Source organism: Spinacia oleracea, chromosome 4 (assembly GCF_020520425.1).
Source record: "Spinacia oleracea cultivar Varoflay chromosome 4, BTI_SOV_V1, whole genome shotgun sequence".
Taxonomy (NCBI): domain Eukaryota; kingdom Viridiplantae; phylum Streptophyta; class Magnoliopsida; order Caryophyllales; family Amaranthaceae; genus Spinacia; species Spinacia oleracea.
Genome location: NC_079490.1, coordinates 188462622 through 188486130, shown reverse-complemented (window position 1 = coordinate 188486130; position 23509 = coordinate 188462622). Strand labels below are relative to the sequence as shown.

General features: G+C 40.2%; 1 protein-coding gene across 5 annotated transcripts; it reads right to left on the bottom strand.

The window, feature by feature from the left end:
- Window positions 1-241: 241 nt before the first annotated feature.
- Window positions 242-23254, bottom strand: LOC110782779 (protein NUCLEAR FUSION DEFECTIVE 6, mitochondrial). Of its 5 annotated transcripts, none has more exons than XM_056843422.1 (4): window positions 22992-23254; window positions 22591-22712; window positions 3626-3784; window positions 242-653 (listed from the first exon to the last, which is right to left on the bottom strand). In XM_056843422.1, exons 1-4 carry the CDS (start codon window positions 23135-23137, stop codon window positions 646-648), a joined length of 435 nt encoding a protein of 144 aa, XP_056699400.1. In that variant the 5' UTR covers window positions 23138-23254; the 3' UTR covers window positions 242-645. The 5 variants fall into 5 exon arrangements, with proteins under 5 accessions (XP_056699400.1, XP_056699401.1, XP_021842714.2 ...); XM_021987022.2 differs by lacking the exon at window positions 242-653 and adding an exon at window positions 713-945 and having other exon boundaries at window positions 22992-23252; XM_021987023.2 differs by lacking the exon at window positions 242-653 and adding an exon at window positions 713-945 and having other exon boundaries at window positions 3626-3751; window positions 22992-23250.
- Window positions 23255-23509: the final 255 nt, after the last annotated feature.

Genomic DNA, 23509 nt, shown 5'->3' with positions numbered 1-23509 from the left:
TTATGGTCAACCAAGTTTTGTTTGTGATGCCCAACAAGTATAAATTTATTGGCCACATTAGTTATGAAGTTTACTTTAATTGCCTCTTGACAGTCTGAAAAAAAGTTTGTTCAAAATTTTCCGAATGGTTGCAAAACGTAATATGAAGTAGAAATCTTGATCATAGGAATTTTTTACGCTTGGTTTTTCTTGAAGTGTTTTGTAACAACTTTTTGGTGATTTGTATCAATTCGTGTACAAGTAGTGAATGTGGATGGCACTTCATACTAATTGATCAACAACAAAAACAAGGCTAGACTACATCTTATCAACAACTAAAAAGGTTATAGAGGTTGAAGTTCAATCTCGTTAAAAGCGGTAGTTAATGTAAAACGGATGGAGTACATTATTTTAGCAAACATGAATCCTGTGAATAACAATTCAACCCTCAGAAATTATCAACCACCACTTAATGAGAGCAGGAGGAATCGTTGGGCGCGTTAAATATTGTACTCCGTAGCTTTGATTCGTGAGCATACCAATTGAACCAAGGAAACCTGAACTGGCGTTTGCGATTCGACCACGGCTATCTCCTTAGTTTGCTAAGGAGACAAGGTCATCAAGAACTTGTTTTCTCCCACCACAATTGTATTTTCTGTGCATTTTTCATTTGTCTGCATCACAGGAAATAAAAAATAAAAAAAATCACACAAAATTGAGATTACAGGGAGTATTTATACTTGTAATTATTTCCAATCATAAATGAAATAGAAGTCCAAATGTGTGCAACATAATTTCTTCCCAAAAAAGGAAACCCAGGCCAAACTACTATTTATAGCCATATGTCTTGTTCTTTAGAATTGTGAATAGACAACGTACATATCCCCCAGTCTTGGCACCTTTTAGTAAAAATCGTATGGCATCATGTCTTGCATCTTCAACGTTTCCTCATTAGTCATTACTTGTCTGCATTTAGGACCTCTCAAAGGTGAGCATTTGTGGCTTTCAAATAACTACATAGACAAATGATTGTAACATCTTGGAGCTAAGCAAAAATTACTAAGAATACATAGAAAAGTGAACAGAATCTTCACCTTCACTAAATATCCAACCCCAGAACATGATCACTTCACTTTCAAATAACTACATAGACAAATGATTGTAACATCTTGGAGCTAAGCAAAAATTACTAAGAATACATAGAAAAGTGAACAGAACCTTCACTAAATATCCAACCCCAGAACATGATCACTTCACATACAACAAACTCACAATATGCATAAAAAATCCCAACATCCCAAACTACCTCTAGTTCATTGCATTTTTCAATTTGATCTTCAACGCGCCTATGAACACTATTCTCTAGGCATCTTCCAGTAGTTTAATAATTAAAATTCCGGAAAAAAGACACAAGTCTTGCACAAACTAGGCATTGTTGTTATCATATAAAATTTGGTCAATAAGTTGTAATTTCAGTCAAAGAAGATTAATTTGGACTTAGGGTAACTACCAATCAAATGGTCTAAAAAATGGTGATTAGGATAAATCCTTGGTATTCTGAGGATCCGGCTGTCCTCAAGTTAGAGTGGACCTAAAAGGATTCTAAAAGGATAAATCCTTGGTATTCTGAGGAATGAATGGTCTTGTCTCTTGACTTACATTCTTTAGGTTTCATCACCACTAACCTCAATACCCAGTCAGGCAGCAACAACTACCAAGAATCCAAACAAGAAAAAATAGAAAGAGAAATCAAAAGAAACCAATCCACACGTGCCAATAAATGCATCTCATTTTATTATGCCGTGTTATAAAACCTATGACGAAATATATCATTTTGGGAAAGAAATATAGGGAAAGATATTGTAACGGACCGTACCATCAGCCGTACAACCAAGCCACCTATTAACATAGTCTACAACAGAAGGCACAGAAAGAGACAAGAGCAGACAGAGCAGTCAGCAGCAGCCTTACAGGAGACAAGCAGAGAGCCACAACATTAGGTGGGAGTGGAGGAAACAACCGTTGGCAACAAGCAAACAAAAGTAGTAAAAGTAGAATTAATGTAAGGTACTTGAGGAATACCTTGAGTATATATGTAAGGGGAAGAAAGGAAGGCATTGAGAATTGTACTGAGTAAACTTGAGAGACTTGTAACCTAAAGTTACTATTGAGATTGGCAGCCTCAAGTTGCTGTGTTACTCTTACAACTACTCCGTATTAATCAAAGCTTCCACTTTCTAGTATCTCTTGTGTGTGTTTATCTGAATTGTGGTAACAGGATTGCAAGTGTCTTGCAGATATCAAAGGCTAAAAGGTCTATGGAACATCGTAACATAATAAATCAGGATACAAGGTTCTAAAGTTACACAATCTAATTGGTGAACCCATGACCTAATAAACATCAATGAACCTCAAGTCTTCATTAAGGAATGTGCATCAGGAGGCTCTAGACTCTAGAGTGTGAACTAGAAACCTTATTTGGTAAAGTAGTAAACAAAATAATGACAAACTTTAAGAAAAAATGCAGCATTTTAATGGAAAATCATTACGAGAAAAGAAGATGCCACTCAAACCTTGGCAACATACGATAAATACTACTAAGCATTACCTAAATGAAAGAAGAAATGAATCAAAGGACAATATCAAGGGCATCATAAGATTGTAGGCCACAGATTTACACCAAAACCATATCGAGCCAGTGGCGTGTCTAAGACAATAACTAGGCATTATCAGTTTGTAAGCAATAGGTTTACTCAAAAAATGTATTGAGCCAGTGGTGTGTCTGAGTGCCACCTCTTCAAGCACGCATGCAAGGAAAAAAAGATAAGTAAAAGTTCCTAGTTTTGTCAAATGCTCATATATCACCATTCGGTTTCACTAAAAACATATTTCCTCCATTTTTTACTAAGTACAATGTTTGGGCTTTCATGTTTGCCGATGCTCAACTTTGATCATTAACATCTTCAATTGCAATTTAATAAAAAAATTATATAAAAATGATATTTTGTAAGTATCAATCGAGCGAATTGAACTAGACCCCACATGACTATGTTTTCCCTTGCTTAAGTTTCACAAAATACGAATATGGCCAAAGTGTTAGAATCCAACCTTCCTTTACTTGTATTTCTTCTTTCTATTGCTTTCTAGGATCTTTCTAATAGTTTTCTAGGCTTTAGGGAGAATTATTATGTTACTGTAATTCCATTGTTCACTGGCAAGTTTTAGCTAATTCAAAATAAACCTCAACCTCTCATCAGAAGTTGTCTTTGCTTAATTCATGTGTTGTTGCTAGCCTTTATAGATATTGTCATGTCGCATGCTTTTAAGCTTTCCAAGACCCATCAAATTCCCTCGCAAAACAGATACACTCTCGTCATCGGTCCCTCTTGTCCCTGCTGTGCGCACACAAGCGCCCCGATCGACCCTCGCTCTTGTCGCCAATAGGCAAGAGTGCCCATTCTAAAGCAAACATCCGCTCGTGCCCCGAGCCTTGAGATTCACTTTCCGCATAAGGCTTGCGCCCTTGCCGCCCCATAGGCAAGAGCGCGCCGCACGATCCGGTGTCAAAACACTCGGACCGTGACACAAAAGCTAATGTGTGAATAGTATTGCATTTATAAATAAAAAATACGGGGAAGTAACATACTCGAGAAAACGACAAATTTTAACTGAAATAAGTTGCATCCTTTTGTGGGAGTTTTTCCAATGGTTAATGACGAGGAGGTATCCGGTTCCACGTAGAGCAAGTCCAATCCAAGTCGGGTAGCGTTACCTGCAAAACAAGAATATTCCCGTAGGAATATTCCTTCCGATGCTTAAGTAAGATTAGGGTTTTAAGGAAGAAGTGTTTAGTAAAAAAGAGAGCATTTACTATTGTGGATTTGAATGTATTCTTTGTCTAGGAACTTGTGTCCTTCTTTCTTGGGAATTGAGAGTATTTATATCATCCCCTTTTAGGGAAACCCTGGAAAGAAAGTATATGATTGGTTGGGCAATAGTGACATGACAAGTGTCCTTGTCACAACATTCCCTTCTTGGGCCATGGGCTTCAAGGAAGGGTATGCATATTACCTCAGCCATGAACCGTTTTCGAAGGTTCTATTACTAATGCCAGGTGGCGAACCTACCAACCTGGGCGTGCCACATGGCGAGATGTAATTGGGCCATGCTAGCAGGGTATTTTTATCCACATCATTTTCCCCTCAAGAAGGGTACTCCCTCCGTATTTATTTAAGGGATATACTTGGCCAGACACGGGTATTAAGAAGAAGAATTGAATGAAATAAAGTAATAAAACAAGTGGGGTTGGGTAGATATTTTAATAATTAAAACAAGTGGGAACCATGTCATTTTAGGGGATGGAGGGTGGGGGTGGGGTGTAGATAGATTATTTAATTAGATGGTGGGGTTGATAAGTTACTAAAAATGGCAAGTGTTCAAAACCTTTCCTGATCTCTCTAAACTAGAAGCATTAGATGGCACAAATTACAAGCGGTGGGCTCAAAAACTCCTGATCTTTTTCGAACAACTCGAGGTTGATTATGTCCTCACAACAGACTGCCCTCAACGTCCCGATGCCACTGCTATTGCTGATCCTACGCCTTCTGATCTAGATGGTCAGATTGCAAAGTATGAAAAACATAACAAATTTGTCAGAGGTCATCTTCTCACTCATATGACCAATGCCCTATTTGATCTCTTTATTAATAACAAGTCAGCAAAGACAGTTTGGGAGACCTTGGAGAAGAAATATGGGACTGATGATGCCGGCAAAAAGAAGTATGCCACTGGAAAGTGGTTGCAGTTCAAGATTGTTGATGATAAACCAATCATGGATCAAGTCCACGAGTATGAGAATCTGGTCGCTGACATCCTAGCCGAGGGCATGAAGATGTGTGAGGTGCTGCAAGCCAATGTCCTAATCCAGAAACTTGGAGTCCAGAATAACAAAAGTGCAAACTTTAAGAAGAATAACAACAATGGCAAAGGAGCTACTGGCAGTGGCTGTTATGTGTGTGGAAAACATGGTCACAAGGCATACCAATGCTACAACCGTCAAGATGCTGCAAAGATTGGACAGAAGCAAGACCAGAACAAGTCTCAAGCTCACCTAACTGAGGATCAGAACGGTATTATTGCTGCAGTAGCTGAACTAAATTTAGTTTGTAACAAAGCAGATTGGATCATTGACACAGAAGCTACCAAACACTTTTGTGCAAACAAGGAGCTGTTCAAGAACTTCGAGGAAGCTGCAAATGGCGAGCAAGTCTTCATGGGAAACTCTAGCAGTGCTGAAGTAATCGGTAAAGGAAAGATCTCTCTCAAGTTAAATTCTGGAAAAACTTTAGCATTGCATAATGTGCTTTATGTGCCTTCCATACGTAGAAATCTGATTTCTGGTGGACTTCTTAACAAAGCTGGGATTAAGTTAGTATTTGAGGCTGACAAACTTGTATTGACTCGTAATGGGGAATATGTGGGGAAAGGGTACATGTCAGGGGGATTATTTGTCTTAGAGACTATTTGTGTTGTTGAGTCTATTAATAAAACTTCTACTTCTGCTTACTTGCTTGAGTCTGTTGATCTTTGGCATGGTAGATTAGGACATGTAAACTATGGTTCTTTGAAACGTTTGCAAAACATGTCTTTAATTCCCAATCTAGTTGGAAATGGCCAAAACAAATGTGAAATATGTGTTGAGGCTAAACATTCCAGAAAACCTTTCAAGACTGTCACAAATAGACAAACAGAATTACTTGAATTGGTACATTCGGACCTAGCTGACTTTAGGAATACCGTAAGCAGAGGCGGAAAAAGGTATTACATTACATTTGTTGATGACCACTCTAGATATACCAAAGTGTACCTTTTGAGAACCAAAGATGAGGCAGAACAAAAGTTCTTAATTTATAAGGCAGAAGTAGAAAACCAATTGGACCGTAAGATAAAGAGACTTAGGTCAGATAGAGGCGGTGAATACGGAACCACCTTTTTAAAGGAACTTTGTGAGAAAAATGGGATTATCCATGAGTTGTCTGCTCCCTACACTCCCCAACAAAATGGCATTGCTGAAAGGAAAAATAGAACTCTTAAAGAGATGATGAATGCTATGTTAATAAGTTCTGGTTTGCCGGATAACATGTGGGGGGAGGCCGTACTTTCTACTAATTATGTGTTAAACAAAGTACCCCATAAGAAACTAGACAAGACTCCTTATGAGTTATGGAAAGGCCACGGACCTAACCTAAAATACTTAAAGGTATGGGGGTGTTTAGCTAAGGTAGGTTTACCTTCCTTTAAACGGGAAAATGTTGGACCTAAGACTTTTGATGTTGTATTTGTTGGTTACGCTGAAAACAGTGCAGCATATAGGTTCATGCGCTTAAATGATAGATCAATGTGTGAATCAAGAGATGCTGATGTTATTCCTCATGATGTGCCTATGTCTGCTCGCACTTCCTCTTCTATGCCTTTAATTGTCTATGAAAGACGTAAAAGACGTAGGATTGAAACTAGCTTGGGTTCTGATTCTTTGACTACCTTTTTGACTGAACTTAATGACATGGATGAATTAGACGAACTTGTTGTATGCTTACATTTGTTTGATGATGAGCCTAAAAATTTTGAAGAGGCTATGAGTTCTGTTGATGCTAGTTTTTGGAAGGAAGCCGTTAATAGTGAAATAGAGTCTATTATGTCTAATCATACATGGGAACTTGTTGAGTTACCTAAAGGTAGCAAACCTATTGGCTGTAAATGGATCTTTAAAAGGAAAAGGAAAACTGATGGTGCAGTTGATAGGTACAAGGCAAGGCTTGTAATCAAGGGGTTCACTCAAAAATTTGGCATTGATTTCTTTTACACTTACTCACCTGTGACTATGATTGCCACTATTCGTGCTTTACTTGCTTTAGCTTCAAGTTATAAGTTGATTGTACATCAGATGGATGTAAAGACTGCTTTCTTGAATGGCGACTTAGAGGAGGAAATTTATATGGTACAACCCCCTGGTTTTGTAGTTCCCGGACAGGAACACAAGGTGTATAAGTTAAAAAAATCTTTGTATGGGTTGAAACAAGCTCCAAAGCAGTGGTACGAAAAGTTTCATAAAACCATTCTGAGTTTTGGATTTATTGTGAACCGTGCTGATGCTTGTGTGTATTCAAAGATGTTTGGATCTGATTATATGTAGATGATATGTTGATTTTTGGTACACATATTGATGTTATTAATGAAACAAAATCGTTTCTATCCTCTCAGTTTGAAATGAAAGATTTAGGTGAAACTGATGTGATTTTGGGTGTCAAAGTTACCAAAACTAGTAACTGGTTTCTCTTTGTCTCAAGCTCATTATGTAGAGAAAGTGTTAAAGAAATTTAACAGTTTTGATGTGGTGCCAGTTAAAACTCCATATGATCCTAGCATTCACTTAAAAAAGAATAAAGGGAATAGTGTGTCTCAATCTGAGTATGCTAAGATAATTGGGAGTCTAATGTTTCTAATGAACTACACTCGGCCTGATATAGCCTATGCAGTTAGTAGGCTTAGTAGGTATACTCATAACCCGAGTAGAGACCACTGGAATGCTCTTAGGCGTTTGTTAAAATACCTTAGAGGTACCATGGATTGGGATTTGCATTATGTTGGATTTCCAGCAGTGTTAGAAGGTTATTGTGATGCAAATTGAATATCCGACAATGATGAGGTGAGTTCCACAAGTGGATATGTATTCACTTTATGTGGAGCAGCGATCTCTTGGAAGTCTTCTAAACAGACTTGTATTGCCCGGTCCACTATGGAGTCCGAGTTTATTGCTTTGGACTTGGCCGGGCAAGAGGCGGAGTGGTTGAGAAACTTATTGGCTGATATTCCATTGTGGGGGCAACCTGCTCCACCGGTATCTCTACATTGTGACTCACAGGCTGCTATTTGTGTTGCCAAGAACAATGCTTATAATGGCAAAAAGAGACATATACATGTTAGACACGCATATGTGAGAACTTTGATAGAGAGTGGTGTAATCACTATGGAGTATGTGAGGTCTGTGATATATGCGTTTTATATAGAGTTTTTACCCCCGTCCCTTAGTACTTTTATGTATCAAACGTGCTCTTAGAAGCCGTTTCTAGTACTAATGTGTGTTATTGAGTGTGCCTTGAGTTTCAGGTTTGATTATGAGAAATTGGTCATTTTAGACCCGTTTCATTGTTGATCAAGGCCACTATATGAGTCCGAGAAGTTCGGGACCTCCATCGTCGACTTTCGGGAGCCTTAGATGCTTATGGTTGAGCCCCGGGAGTTAGACTTGGTGATACGGGCGAGATACATTGAAGATTGCAAATCGCCCTGGAAGCTGAGGGCGAAATGCAACCATCGGGCGGAATTATAAGCAAGCCAAGTTCATCAACGCGCGCCCGATCGGGCGCAGCTCGCCCGATCCGGATCGGGCGGTCAATCTGGAGGCTTTGTGGAGATTCCGCAATCCGCCCGATCGGGCGGATTTCGGCCCCTTGGCCCGATCGGGCCGACTATCGAGTGATTCGCACTAAACCCTTAGTTTATTTTTCTAAGTTTTATTTCCTCTCTACATTAATTCAAACACTTAGTTCGATTTATATAAAAACACAAGCTTTCAATTTCCATTGTTCGAGAATTAGGTACTGCTTCTTACTTTAATTTATTCTATTGCTTTGATCATGTTTTCCATTATGTTAATCGCTTTGTTATTAGTTATCATGAGTGAGTAGTTTAATTTCTAGGGTTTAGGGGATCCATGAATGCATGATTGGGATTATATGTGGACTTGATTATTTGATTGATTGATTATAATTTCTATAGCTTATTATTATTGCTCGTCAATTCTGTTCGGCCGGACTATTTTGATTTGAGTTTGATTAACCTTAGATTATGCGCCGAGAGATATAAATCTGATGTTTTTGGTCTGTGGCTATTAGATAGGAATTATTTCTAGTACGTAGCGAGAGCCCGCTAGTTGTTCTATCCTAAGGAATTCATAAGATTCGAGAGATGCATGTTTTCCTAGTTATGATTGTTAATTAATTGTTATTGTCCGTTGTCCAATCCCGGTCTGCATTTATGGTGAACCGCTGCCCTAGATTCCCTTAATATTGTTATATTCCAGTTTGATTATTTGCCTTAGCTTAATATACAAACCAATCCAATTCTTTGTTATCAGTAGTCTAGATTAGTTAATTAATAGTAGAAAGAACATTGTTTCCCTGTGGATACGATCCCTGCTTCCCTTGCTATATTTTTAGTTGGTGAACGTTAGGTTTATCTTTGATAGGAGTGCGATTTAGCCTGTAAAATTTTGGCGCCGTTGCCGGGGAAACGGTTTAATTTTCTGCTACTAATTTTATGATCTAGATTATTTTCTTGAGTCTCATAGAACTTCCTGTTCTTTGAGACCATGTATATATTTTATTTTCTTTAGTTTATTTTTTTATTATTTTTTTTTTAATTTTTTTTCCCCTGAAAAAAATGGATTATTATTCTTTCCCTCAATTCTTAAATGAGCCTTTTTGGGTGTATCGATTTTATTGGTTACCACAATTTTAATCTTTGGGATTCTTGTGGTTTTTCTTATGGTGGTTTAAATGAGTATACAAGGAATGTGATAGAAAGTAGATTTAATGGTGATTTTCGAGCCTTGTCTTTGGATGATATGTGGGATTACTATATGTGGTTTGCAAGGGATTTGTATGAGCGTGAAATGGCGATTCATGTTACATGTGCTAATCCAAATTATGAGCATAATCTACATGTTTCTACCCCCTCTCCCTTGAATGCTTGTTATAATGAGGTGCATTCTAATGTTTATGATAATCATGTATATTCTAACGACTTATCTAACCCTTGCATGGATATCAATGTTTTGCCTCATGATTCCACTGTTGCTTCTCCCGTGTATTATTGTGAACCCTTGCTCAATCCTGTTCAACCCGAATCAGAAAGCAGAGATAGCTTCTTAGAGGAATTAAGAAGATTAAACTCTGAGATTGAGATTCAGTGTACTAGATCTCAAGAGGCTACTAATGAGATTATTAAAGCTAGTAAGGCTACTCTTGAGAGATTTAGAAAAGTTCAAGAAATTATTGAAAATAATGATTCGAGTTGTGTTGGGGATGGGGGTCAACTGAGTGAACCCATAGGCAACCAAGAGTGGGAGGAGCTTATAACAGAGGCTGAGGATGAGTGGGAGGATGATGATTTGACTGTTGGATCAATGGATGAAGGATTTGTTGAAACTGAAAAGCCATATGTCATAGAGCAAGTCCATGAGGAAGTTGAAGTTGATAAAACCCTTGTTGTTGTGTCAACCCCTACCCCTCATATTCCAAGTCCAAGAAAGGTTATTCTTAGCCCCGTTTACACCGTCTCACTCTCCTTCTCTTTCCCCATAAAACCTTTACTTGAGGATCTTCCTCCTCCCCATGAAAATAAAAAGCCCAATGACCCAATAGAGTATGTTCCTCTTTGTGAATCTTTCGCAGGTACTTACAATACTTACAAAGAAGAGGTGGATGCTTTGCAGAGAGCTCTATATGGTGAAGAGCCTATCCACCATGAATTCCAAAACACAGAGAGAGCTATTTTATTGATCATTGAGGTTGAAGAATCAATAGTCCGTAAAAACAACTTCCATAAGGAGAGTATGCCTACTTTCTCTTTTCCTTCCTTTTCTTATTCTTCTTTTATTGTTGTTTTTTCTTTTTGTTCTTCTTCCTTTAGGCATCCTACTCCTTACTGGCATAGAGTTCATTCGGACTTTATGCAAATGTTGTTGTTGATTATCGTGCATGTCTTGTTGCACGAAAGTTGTGCGAGTGCGTATGACAAGCTTCTGCGCTCGTTCGTTGGTTATTTACTAACCAATCTCTTTGCGGGAGGCACGATTTGATGATGCTGAGACCCGAAAGGCCGAAAGCTCGGTGAAAGGTGGGCACCGTATTCATGATCGGGGTCGTGGTCTATCACTTCCCGCACCACATAGCTCATCCAAGGCAATTGATTCGACACCAGATGGCACCATCTTTGGTGCCCCCATTCGATGAGTTGTCGTGGCTCTCATCCCCTTCCTTTCGTTGTCTGTACATAAACTAAGATTGTGTAATGGGGACATTGCATCAATCTAATAGGGGATGAGTATTTCACTATCCATTTATTGCTTTTCGTAGTGTATTTTTCGCTTTTGTTTGTGTGTTTTAGTATAATTTTTGAGCAAGTGTGTGTTTCATTGTAGTTTTTGGTGTTAGAGAGGTGAGAAGAGGGTATTTTGCGGTTTGGACGTTTAATGCTGTGCAGGTCTAAGGCTCCAAGTTCGAAAAAGTTGAATTCAAGCTGAAACGGAGTAGTCTGCGTTTTGCCCGATCCGGATCGGGCGAGGAGCGCCCGATCGGGCGCGTGTCGATTCAAGGAAAATGTTGGAAAATCGCCCGAACGGGCGACGGTTTCCCGATCCACACAAAACGCGAGTGAAATGCCCGATCGGGCGAAATTCCGCCCGATCGGGCGGTTGATGATGACGTCGTAGAAAGGTCTAGGAAGGATTCTGGGCTGAGAAAAGTCAATAAAACAAGGCATTGCATTTCGCCCGATCCGGATCGGGCGAGGTGCGCCCGATCGGGCGCGCACAGATTCAACGGAAAGGTTCGAAATTCGCCCGATCGGGCGATCTGCTGCCCGATCGGGCGATTTGCGAATCAGCGACAAATAAGCCACGGTTTGCTCACTTTCCTCATGATACCCCTTGAGCCAATGAGGACATTGTCTGATTTAGCTTGGGGGGTGTTTCACTCACTTGTACATATTAGGTATGTTTTTCCTTTTATTTTTGCATTTACTTTTTTTTGTGTGTTTATTTTGGTGTGTTTAATGTTTTCTAGAGTAGTTTATTGCTTTGAAAAAAAAAATATACAAAAATACGTTCCGATGAATGAAAAATCATGCTTCCCTGTGCCCCTTTGATTGAAAATTGTTTTGATTCTTGGTGTTTGATGATGGGCAATGTAGATGTGTTAGCCATGATTTGATGTTCGATTGTTTTGATGCCTAAACATGAGTCAACTCCGACTAACTACTTGTGGACTTGGTGCTTGACTAGTTGACTTGGTTAGGATGTGTGATAGCTTCCTGGTGTGCCATTGATTTTGAGTATTGGTTTGCAACTATTAGTAATGTTTTATGACTCATATACATGCACATTGTGGAGGACGAAGGCATTTTTCTATTTAGGTAGCCTTCAGATGAAATTAGATACGTTTGTTCCCTCTTTTTCTACCCATGTTGTGCCTGTGCCATTTATTCGGTGACTAACCACATTAATTACAAGCCCGTAAATTCCCCATTGGTTACTAGTCCCAAGCCTAGCTTGGGAGAGCTAATAGTAGTGAGGTGAGGGAGTTGTAGTGTGGTACATTTTGAGCATATTGAGTATTGAAAAGGGAAATTCTTCTTTTTATGATTGTTGTTGAAAAAAATGAAATGAAAAATGAATGAGATGAGGAGAATAAAAAAAAAAATCGTGTGAAGGTTCCAAAAAAAAAAAAAAAAAAGGAAAAAAAAAAAAAAAATGAGATTGAGCAAGAAAGAAAAAAAATAAGAAGGAAAAATCGTTATTCTCAAGAAAATTCAAAGCATTGTTTCACTCAAGTATTGTAATTTCTTATCTTTATGAGTGATTGATTTTAATTGTGAAAGAAAGGCAAGAAAGTATAGTGTGGTTTGTTTGTTGTTTCATCATGTGTTGAGTGGGAAGTTGTGGTTGTGGTCATCATTTGTGGTTGACCATGGTTTTGCTAGGATTTATGCTCCCCAAAGCCAAGGCTTTAAGCTCACGTTTTACCCAAATTTACCGCACCTCTACCTAAGCCTATCATTACAAGCTTTGAAGACCTTCCGACCTTTGTGCATAGAGTCATATTAATGTGAAAGTAGTTGTTTATCAATGCAAGTTATGACATGACACATTCCGAGTCGACTACTAGGTTGAGTGCATGTTTTTCTAGACACACGAGTGTTGTGAGTTTGGGAGGGCATTGAACACATATATGTTGGGAGGGGAGCGAACGGGTACATTTTTTATCCGCCACATAAATGAGTGACGAGTGTGTGAGCACTAGTCTTGAATTCCATTGTACACTTGTGGTTCGCTTTGCGTGACGATTGTTGAGGTGGATTGGCGGTTGAATGAATTTGATTGGTTGACATTGATGCATGCTTGTTGGATTTTGCCTTGAATCGTATCCATTGTTTTAAGATGTGTTTGGGGTGAAGTTGATTTATGTATTTATCGATGATTTCTTTGCTTAGGGGCAAGCAAAGATCTAGCTTAGGGGAGTTTGATATATGCGTTTTATATAGAGTTTTTACCTCCGTCCCTTAGTACTTTTATGTATCAAACGTGCTCTTAGGAGCCGTTTCTAGTACTAATGTGTGTTATTGAGTGTGCCTTGAGTTTCAGGTTTGATTATGAGAAATTGGTCATTTTAGACCCGTTTCATTGTTGATCAAGGCCACTATATGAGTCCGAGAAGTTCGGGACCTCCATCGTCGACTTTCGGGAGCCTTAGATGCTTATGGTTGAGCCCCGGGAGTTAGACTTGGTGATACGGGCGAGATACATTGAAGATTGCAAATCGCCCTGGAAGCTGAGGGCGAAATGCAACCATCGGGCGGAATTATAAGCAAGCCAAGTTCATCAACGCGCGCCCGATCGGGCGCAGCTCGCCCGATCCGGATCGGGCGGTCAATCTGGAGGCTTTGTGGAGATTCCGCAATCCGCCCGATCGGGCGGATTTCGGCCCCTTGGCCCGATCGGGCCGACTATCGAGTGATTCGCCCGATCGGGCGACGCCAACCTCCAGCAGTTTTTCGCGTTTTTAATTCCGTTTTTAGGCCTTATTTTGGCAAAACTATATAAGCTAACTTGTTTTATTTTTTAGGGACATCTTATTTTCCAGCACTAAACCGCTTTCAATTTCCATTGTTCGAGAATTAGGTACTGCTTCTTACTTTAATTTATTCTATTGCTTTGATCATGTTTTCCATTATGTTAATCGCTTTGTTATTAGTTATCATGAGTGAGTAGTTTAATTTCTAGGGTTTAGGGGATCCATGAATGCATGATTGGGATTATATGTGGACTTGATTATTTGATTGATTGATTATAATTTCTATAGCTTATTATTATTGCTCGTCAATTCTGTTCGGCCGGACTATTTTGATTTGAGTTTGATTAACCTTAGATTATGCGCCGAGAGATATAAATCTGATGTTTTTGGTCTGTGGCTATTAGATAGGAATTATTTCTAGTACGTAGCGAGAGCCCGCTAGTTGTTCTATCCTAAGGAATTCATAAGATTCGAGAGATGCATGTTTTCCTAGTTATGATTGTTAATTAATTGTTATTGTCCGTTGTCCAATCCCGGTCTGCATTTATGGTGAACCGCTGCCCTAGATTCCCTTAATATTGTTATATTCCAGTTTGATTATTTGTCTTAGCTTAATATACAAACCAATCCAATTCTTTGTTACCAGTAGTCTAGATTAGTTAATTAATAGTAGAAAGAACATTGTTTCCCTGTGGATACGATCCCTGCTTCCCTTGCTATATTTTTAGTTGGTGAACGTTAGGTTTATCTTTGATAGGAGTGCGATTTAGCCTGTCAGTCTGAGAGGAACATAGCCGATCCATTAACTAAGGGACTAAACAGAAGACTTGTCCTAGATACGTCGAGGGGAATTGGGCTCAAGCCCGTTGGTTGAGGAATTCATGGTGGACACCCGACCTTGTTCACACAAGGTTTCTTGTGGACTAACGAAGCGATGGAAAGACTCATATATTGTACACTTCCCATTCCTATGACTTGTACATTTTGTGAGGTTAAGCTCTTTGCTTTTAATGAATTCATATCCCAGGGTTTGGGTGGTCCTATTGAGACGGACTTGATGAATTCACCGCCTATATATTGAGAGGATGAGCAAATGCTCTTAATGATTTCATATCTCAGGGTATGGGTGGTCTATGTGATAGACTTGATGAAATCACCTACTTGAGTGTGAAGGTTTGGCCACCTTCTATGAAAGACTTTGGCAAGTTTTTCTAGAGCACTCATAAGCATCCCAAGTTTAATGGCCGTTATTGGTTGGTTATCGCGGAACTCATAATCTTTAAAGGTGAGATACGTGTTATTGGGAGTTATTTCTTAGTTAAGAGAGTTCCAGATTTGTTCACTCTCTTGATAAAGGAGTTGTCCAATTTTCACTATGTGTTGGTTCAATCGTAAGATACCAATACTTAAGTATCAAGCCTACTTAGATGCTCAGAACTGTGTTTTGTTTTTGTTTATTTATTTCCCTTTGCATTTGTGGGGGATTGTTGGATATAATGCAAATGGACAGTGGTATAGGCTAAAAGGGCCATGTTGTAACGGAGAGTTCAGAACTATGAAACTCATCAGTTACAACTTACAAGTCTATTCCACTTTGTTTTTAATGTGCTGTAACAGTTCCTTATTTCACGCCTCCAAAGCTGATTTTCCTCCTTAATATCAGAAAGATTTTATGGTTTATTCCATTGGTTTTAATCTGACAGATTTCTGTCATAAAAGAAAATCTTCAGTTACATTTTCTTATGGCTTTAAAAAGAAGACTCTTGCTGTCCAGAAATACACACAGAAAACTATCTTCTTCCCTTCTCTTTTACTAATATTTCTCTCTAGTTCTGAGCATAATTATGAGTTCCTAATCTCCCTTATTTGAGTGCACATTAAGGGAGATAGCTGTGTGAAATCTTGGGGGGCAACGCCATTGCGATTGCACCATAGTCGGGGCGAATTTTGCTTCTAAGACAGTGTTCATAACACGTCACAGCTTCACAAATACATTAAACTATTTGGCCCACATTGTCAACCATATTATTTCTAACTATCTACTGATTTTGCAGAGCTCTTTTTCTGACACTCGCTTGGACACTTTCTTGTTGTATTCCCTCGCCATCCTTAACTTATACAACTGTTGCCGTAGCGCAGTGTTTCCCCTGACTTCCGGTAAGAAGTCCAAGGCAGTTTTCATCAATTCCCAGTTTGCATTCTCATCATAAAGCATGACTCGGAGGGTCGGCTCACACATTTCTATAGGAAAGTCAGCTTCTGCGCCATAGGCCAGTAAGAATGGGGTTCCTCCCGTGGAATTTTTTGCCGTGGTGCGAATCGACCACAAGACATTAGGCAATTCATCAGCCCATTATCCTTTAGCTTCGTTCAACTTTTTCTTTATCCCTTCTGAGATAATCTTGTTGACAGCTTCAACCTGACCGTTGGCTTGTGGTCGCCCGACGGAAGCAAAGCAACTGTGAATTCCGTGCTCTGTCAGCCATTCTTTCAACTTAGGCGTCTCAAATTGAGGTCCGTTGTCAAAGACGATCGATTGTGGTACTCCAAACCTGGTAATGACATTTCTCCGGATAAACGTCTTTACGTCATATGTTTTGATGTGTTTGATGGCTTCAGCCTTAACCCATTTGGTGAAATAGTCAACTGCTACAATAACATAACGTCTGCCCCCAGAAGCTTCAGGGTTTGGGCCTAGCAGGTCCATTCCCCATTTAGCAAACGGAATTGGACCGGTAATGGGCGTCAATGGTTGAGCCGGCCTGTGTAAGATGAGCAAATCGTTGGCACTTGCCACACTTCTGAATCATGATTAGCGCGTCTTCTCTCAATGTAGGCCAGTAGTAACCGGTTCTAAGTGCTTTTTCGGCTAAGGCCCGTCCTCCAATATGAGAACTACATAACCCTTGATGCAAGTCAGCTAGGATTTCCTTCCCTTTTCCAGGCGTCACACATCGCAAGAGGGGTCGAAATAAGATTTCTTGTATAAGACGCCGTTCCACATTTCAAACCAAGAACTTCTTTTTTGCAACTTCGCAGCTAGACGGTGGTCAGTGGGGAGCGTTCCGTCAGTTTTGTAAGCTAGGATGGCATCCATCCTAGTTGAAGTTCGGTCAAGAATCGCTACATCAGGAACACAGAGCTCTTGTTCAATACTTCGTTTTTCCTTTACCTCCCAAAATACATGACGGGGGGTGTCACAAGAGGCTGAGCTGGCTAGTTTGGACAAGGCGTCAGCCTGGTTGTTCTCTGTTGGAGGGATTTGCTTGGCCTCGAAACTCTTCAAGTGTTCGATTTCTTCATGCACAGCTTGCATATATTTAATCATGTTGGGATCCCTTACTTCATAATCTTCGTTTACTTGGCTCACAATGAGCTGTGAGTCGGACAAGGCCATTATTTCCTGAGCTCCGGCTGCCTTGCACATTTTGATGCCAGCTAGCAGTGCCTCGTATTCAGCTTCATTGTTGGATGTTTGGAAGTTGAATCGCATGGCATATTCATATTTGTCTCCCTCGGGGGATTGACATATTATGCCGGCTCCACATCCATTCTGAGTGGACGACCCATCAACATATACCGTCCAGCGAGTCAACTCATTTTTCGCAAAGATCGGCCTCGTCATTTCTGCAATGAAATCAACAAATGCTTGCCCCTTGATAGCTTTTCGAGGCTCATACGAGATGTCAAACACATTTAGCTCAATTGCCCACTTAAGCATTCGTCCTGCAGCCTCTAGTTTGGTGAGCGGCTACTTCAGAGGCTGATATGTTTATACTACCAATTTGTGTGCAAAGAAGTAAGGACGCAGCTTCTTACTTGCCATGAAAAGTGCAAGTGCAAACTTTTCAATTGGAGGGTATCTTAATTCCGCATTTTGCAGGACGTGGCTCACGAAATAGACGAGGAGTTGAACCCCCTCTCTCTCTCCGTCCATAACACAGCACTCAAAGACAACTCAGAGATAGCCAGATACACATACAGGGTTTCACCTTGAAGGGGGCTGACAAGCCGCGGCAAGGTATGGAGGTGTTTTTTCATCCGAATAAAGGCAGCTTCCGCCGACTCGGTCCATTCGAACTTACACTTTTTCTTGATGGTGGCAAAGAAATAATGACACTTATCACCTGCTCTTGATAAGAACCGTCCTAATGCCGCTAAACATCCAGTCAGACGCTGGACCTCTTTTACTGATTTGGGAGACGTCATGTCTATCACTGCCTGTACCTTGTCAGGATTGGCTTCAATTCCCCTTTCATTGATGAGGAAGCCTAAGAACTTTCCCGCCGTCTTTTTTACTGATTTAGGAGACGTCATGTCTATCACTGCCTGTACCTTGTCAGGATTGGCTTCAATTCCCCTTTCATCGATGAGGAAGCCTAAGAACTTTCCCGCCGTCACCCCAAAAATACATTTCTTCGGATTCAACTTCATCTTGTATTTTCTGAGTGTTTCAAATGTTTCTCTTAGATCAGTCAGGTGTTCTTCACGCCGCTTGCTTTTTACTATCATGTCGTCAATGTAAGCCTCAATGTTCCGCCCTAGCTGATTGGAGAAAATTGTGTTAACAAGGCGTTGAAAGGTGGCCGGAGCATTTTTTTAGGCCAAACGACATTACTTTGTAACAGTACAATCCTTGCTCAGTATCAAATGACGTTTTATCCTGATCGTTCGGCCATAAGAGAATTTGGTGAAATCCAGAGTAAGCGTCTATAAAAGACATCATAGCATGGCCAGCCGTTGAGTCTACCAACCGATCGATCTTAGGTAAAGGAAAACTGTCTTTTGGATGCCTTGTTCAAATCCGTGTAGTCTACACACATCTTCCATGATCCATTTGGTTTAGGCACTAATACCACGTTTGCTACCCAATCCGGATATTGGCTTGGACGGATGAAACCAGCGTCCAATAATTTCTGAACTTCTACGGCCGCAGCCTTGTTTCTAGCTTCCCCATGATTTCTCATCTTCTGACGAACAGGTTTTAAGGAGTCATCTACATTGAGTCTGTGGACGGCTACACTTGGATCAATGCCCGGCATTTCTTCCACAGTGAAGGCAAAGATGTCCTGAAATTCTCTCAAGAGGGTGACCAGTTCTGCCCCAAGTTGATCGTCAGAGAGTCTTACTGGCACCGCCCTCTCTAGGCGTGCTTCTTCAAGAACAATCTCATAATGCCCGCCAATAGGCTCAGGCCGCCTAGTCTCCATGTGTGAAGTAGCGATGGTAAAGGTTTTTTTTTTTACCTTTTCTTCCGTCTCGTCCAATTTTCTTTTTGAACCGGATTTTCCCTCATTGGTCTTGCTTCTTCCCCATGCTTCAGGACTCAGCGTAGTAAGATAACAATCTCTAGCTAGTTGTTGATCACCATGAGTGCCGACTTGGCATTTTATCGCAAATATACTTCATTAGCATAAGATGGGTGACAACCACTGCCTTTGCCTGATTTAGAGTAGGACGCCCCAAGATGATATTGTATGCAGTAAGATCCTTTACGATCAGAAATCGGACGTTCAAGTTCCTACTCTAATGTCGGCCACCTACTCGAAGGGGTAGAGTGATAACGCCATGATGATGGATTATGCCGCCCCCGAATCCAATGATGGGATAGTGAATTTTCTCAATTGTTTTGGGATCATGTTCGAGACGGTTCAGGCAGGTTGAACTAATGATGTCCGACGAACTTCCCGTATCGACCAAGATACGCCTTACCTTAAGGTTTGCAACCTTCAACTCAATGACCATGGGATCGTCATGGGGGGTTGCTACCTTTCCTCTATCGACCTCAGAGATTTCCACCTTTGGGAAGTGATCTATCGGTGCCTTGCCAGACAGCATTACCTGGCCCAACCGGCTTGCATAATCTTTTTGCCCTCTCATCGTCGGGCCCCCAGCTGCAAGACCGCCTGAGATTACTGCTACACATTCTGGATCCGTGTCATTATCATCACGACGGTATGAAGGAGATTTACTCTTTTAATAGACCTTCTTCCATTCCCCCCTGTATTCGTGCTGAGATATGATTTTAGAAAACCCTTGGCGGCCAATCCATCGAGAGCCCTGCGTAAGCTCTTGCAATCTTTTGTATCATTCCCCACGTCACATTGGAATTTGCAATAAAGGGTTCTGATTAAAGAACGGTACCCCCGTCCCGTGAGACTGAGAGCGAATGGTTCTGATTTCATCTTTAAGGGTGTCCATCTGCGCCTTGAATCCGGCCATATATCTTTGAGTTGCCTTGCTGACACTGGCAAATCCGAGTTCTCCTCCATGATAGTATCGGCGTCGGCCCTTAAATGACCACCTGGGGGGAGTAGGGGTTGACCAGTCTCTTCATCTTCTACCATCACTTGTTCTGGATGTTGTTGCTCAGGCGGAGGGTTGGGACGGTCGTCCTGCCCTGCGGAGCGGGTGCTTCTATCGTCCCTCCCTCGAGGAGGACGGTCACCGGTCATTGCGGCTCCATCCACTTCGTTGTGATTGATGGGCGCGTCACCGAAGTGTTGGACTTCTACCATGTTACCTTACCTCCCCACATACGGCGCCAAATTTGTGGGAGTTTTTCCAATGGTTGATGACGAGGAGGTATCCGGTTCCACGTAGAGCCAAGTCCAATCCACGTCGGGTTGCGTTACCTGCAAAACAAGAATATTCCCCTAGGAATATTCCCTCCGATGCTTAAGTAAGATTAGGGTTTTAAGGAAGAAATGTTTAGTAAAAAATAGAGCATTTACTATTGTGGATTTGAATGTATTCTTTGTCTAGGAACTTGTGTCCTTCTTTCTTGGGAATTGAGAGTATTTATATCATCCCCTTTATAGGGGAAACCCTAGAAAGAAAGTATATGATTGGTTGGGCAATAGTGACATGACAAGTGTCCTTGTCACAACATTCCCTTCTTGGGCCATGGGCTTCAAAGGAAGGGTATGCATATTACCTCAGCCATGAATCATTTTCGAAGGTTCTATTACTAATGCCAGGTGACGAACCTACCAACCTGGGCGTGCCACGTGGCGAGATGTAATTGGGCCATGCTGGCAGGGTATTTTTACCCACATAACATCCTAAACATCCTAACATCATAATTTCTACGAACGAAGAATATGCAAATTTTCTCCCATTGTCCCACAACAACTATTTCTGGCTACATTACGAATAAAACCTCTGCCCACTTCTCCCCTCTCCTTCACTATCTCTCTTCACCAACCCCACACCCTCACTTCCCATTTGAATTCTCTATTTCTCCTCTCCCTCTACTTATTTTGATATAAAAAATCAAAGCGTTTGCATTCTGCCAATCGGTTCTAGAGATATTTTCTGCGCGTTCAATTAAAGTCAAATGTCCAAGAATGGGTGGAACAGATACCATCAACTAAAAGAAAAGAAACTACCTGGACACTGCTTTAAGATAATTGCAACTACGAATCAACCACGTACAAAAGTAGCAGTAGTTGAGATAAAAAAAAAATAGATGAACCTGATAAGGTCATTTTGCTCGGACAAAGAGGATGGGGCAAGGAAACAAGGTTAAGAAATGGATTTCCTTTTTGAGGCATAACAATTAGTTTCTAGCAAGATGGATTGCAACCCCATCTTAATTGACAATTTCAATACATTTGAAGGAGCTAGACCCAACTAAGAGCATGTTTGGTGTAGCGATTTTAAGTGTTGAAATGGAATCACTTAACTATTTCCATTACCTGATATTTTGTATGAGAGGTGCGGCAACAATCGTAACACAATACACAAAATTCTTGTATATCAAGTAAATAACCCAACAAAAGAAAATCAAACTAATATACAGACAGTGTTTAAAAAAGCGCGCTTAAGCCTTGAAGCTCGAAGCTCTATGGAAAAGCGCTTAATTAAGTCTGAGCGAAGCTCTTGTGATTAAGCACATGAAGCCCGAGAAGCGCAAAAAACGCGCCTTTTGGCGCTTCATTGATTTTTTTTATTTTTTTATTACTTTACTTTGAAAAGTTTTTTTTATATGTTGTTATTGTGTTTTGGACCACTCCCTACTAATCCTTAACAATAGAAAGTAGAGTAAGAGTCCAAAAGAAAAGGGAAAAGAAGAAAAGAAGAAGTCAACAGTCACAGCAGCTGACCCTAACTTTTGGATAAACACTATGTTATATATTTTGTTAAAACAAAGAGTAATATATTTTTGGAAGCAAATCTGATGTTTATATATTTTTGTGGTTATTTTAGTAAGATATATATGTATAATAGTAAACAACCTTTGATTCTTAAAAAGTGCCCTTCACTTTGATGAAGCGCACGCCTAGCACTTGCGCTTGCGCTTAAGCTCTAGGACTCATATCGCTTTAGTGTGTTTTGCGCTTTTTTTATACAATGTATACAGAGTAAAAGGGATTATATGTGTTCATGAAAAAAGAAAACCTACTTATATAAAGTAAAATTATGTATTCAGTAGAATAGGATTGTATTTATGACATTATTCTAAAATCCTCATGCACATTATTTAGAATTGGCATTTGAAGGGCATTGCTAAGAGTATGATGCATTGATGCAGCATCATGCTCTAGGGTGTAGGATCTAAATTGTGTATGTTACCAGCAGTTGACATTATCCTAAATCCTAATCAATAACTATCCCGAATAAAGATAGTGAACCAAATTGTAAAACCTAGACTATACAATATTCAGCAAATAAATTTCCAGATAATAGTCCGTACCATCCGAAACCCAACCGTGCGTGTGGCAAGAGACCGACAGCATAGAAGTCATCAACGCAGAAGCAGTTGCTGTATGAAATGGCCGCATTGTTTCAACACAAGCACTCAATTCAACTGGACACCTAAACATAACCACAGAACAATCACATTTCAATTGATTTGTTCTCCCAATTTTTCTATTCACAATTCCCTTCTGAAAAGACAAGAAATTATACTAAAATTTTGTACCAATCGAATAATGGACAACAGCATATCAGAATTTGAATTGTTTATAATTTTCAAGATTTTTCCTTTCTTATGTCGCCCAAATACTAGCAAAATAATGTTAAAATGAATTGAATTCCTGATTAAAGATGCAATAATTCATCAATTTTATTTTTTTTGCAGGACAAATAATTTACCTGAAGATGCGACGAGAAAGAGAGTTACTAACAGAGGAGGCGCGAAATGGAGAACGAGCAGATTTGGCAACAGAGGCGAATTTGGCGGCGGCACTACGGACGGAAGTTGATCGGTAAATAGACCTTGCGGCAGTGACGGTGGCCATCTTGTGTCGTCTTTTTTCGGTGGTTCAACAGCGGTTTATGAGAAGTAGTGACTAGTGGCCACTAAAAATCTACCGTGATAATCGCTAAATTGCACCAAGGTAACTTGACTTTTTCTGTTCCATTTAGGGGTCGTTTGGTTGGATATTTTGGAATGGATTGGAATGGAGTTAGAATCCATTTCATTCATTTTATTGTTTGGTTGAGCTTTTTAGGAATAGAGTCTCATAGCAAGGGGGTTCTATCTCCCCCCAAAATCCCTGGAATCCCATTCCCACCTCTTACCATAAGATTCACATTCCATTCCACCAAAGTTACTAACCCTAACTCATAAAAGATATCGTAGAGTGAAGCTGTCAGCCGCCCACCATCTT

What these genes read in the sequence shown, in the direction of transcription:
- LOC110782779 (XM_056843422.1), bottom strand. Translation starts at nt 23,137, where the DNA reads ATGGCCACCGTCACTGCCGCAAGGTCTATTTACCGATCAACTTCCGTC. An exon ending in CTTTCTCGTCGCATCTTCAG is followed by an intron (nt 22,713 to 22,991) that starts GTAAATTATTTG and finishes GGTTATGTTTAG; the next exon opens with GTGTCCAGTTGAATTGAGTG. An exon ending in GCACGGTTGGGTTTCGGATG is followed by an intron (nt 3,785 to 22,590) that starts GTACGGACTATT and finishes AAGCATCGGAAG; the next exon opens with GAATATTCCTACGGGAATAT.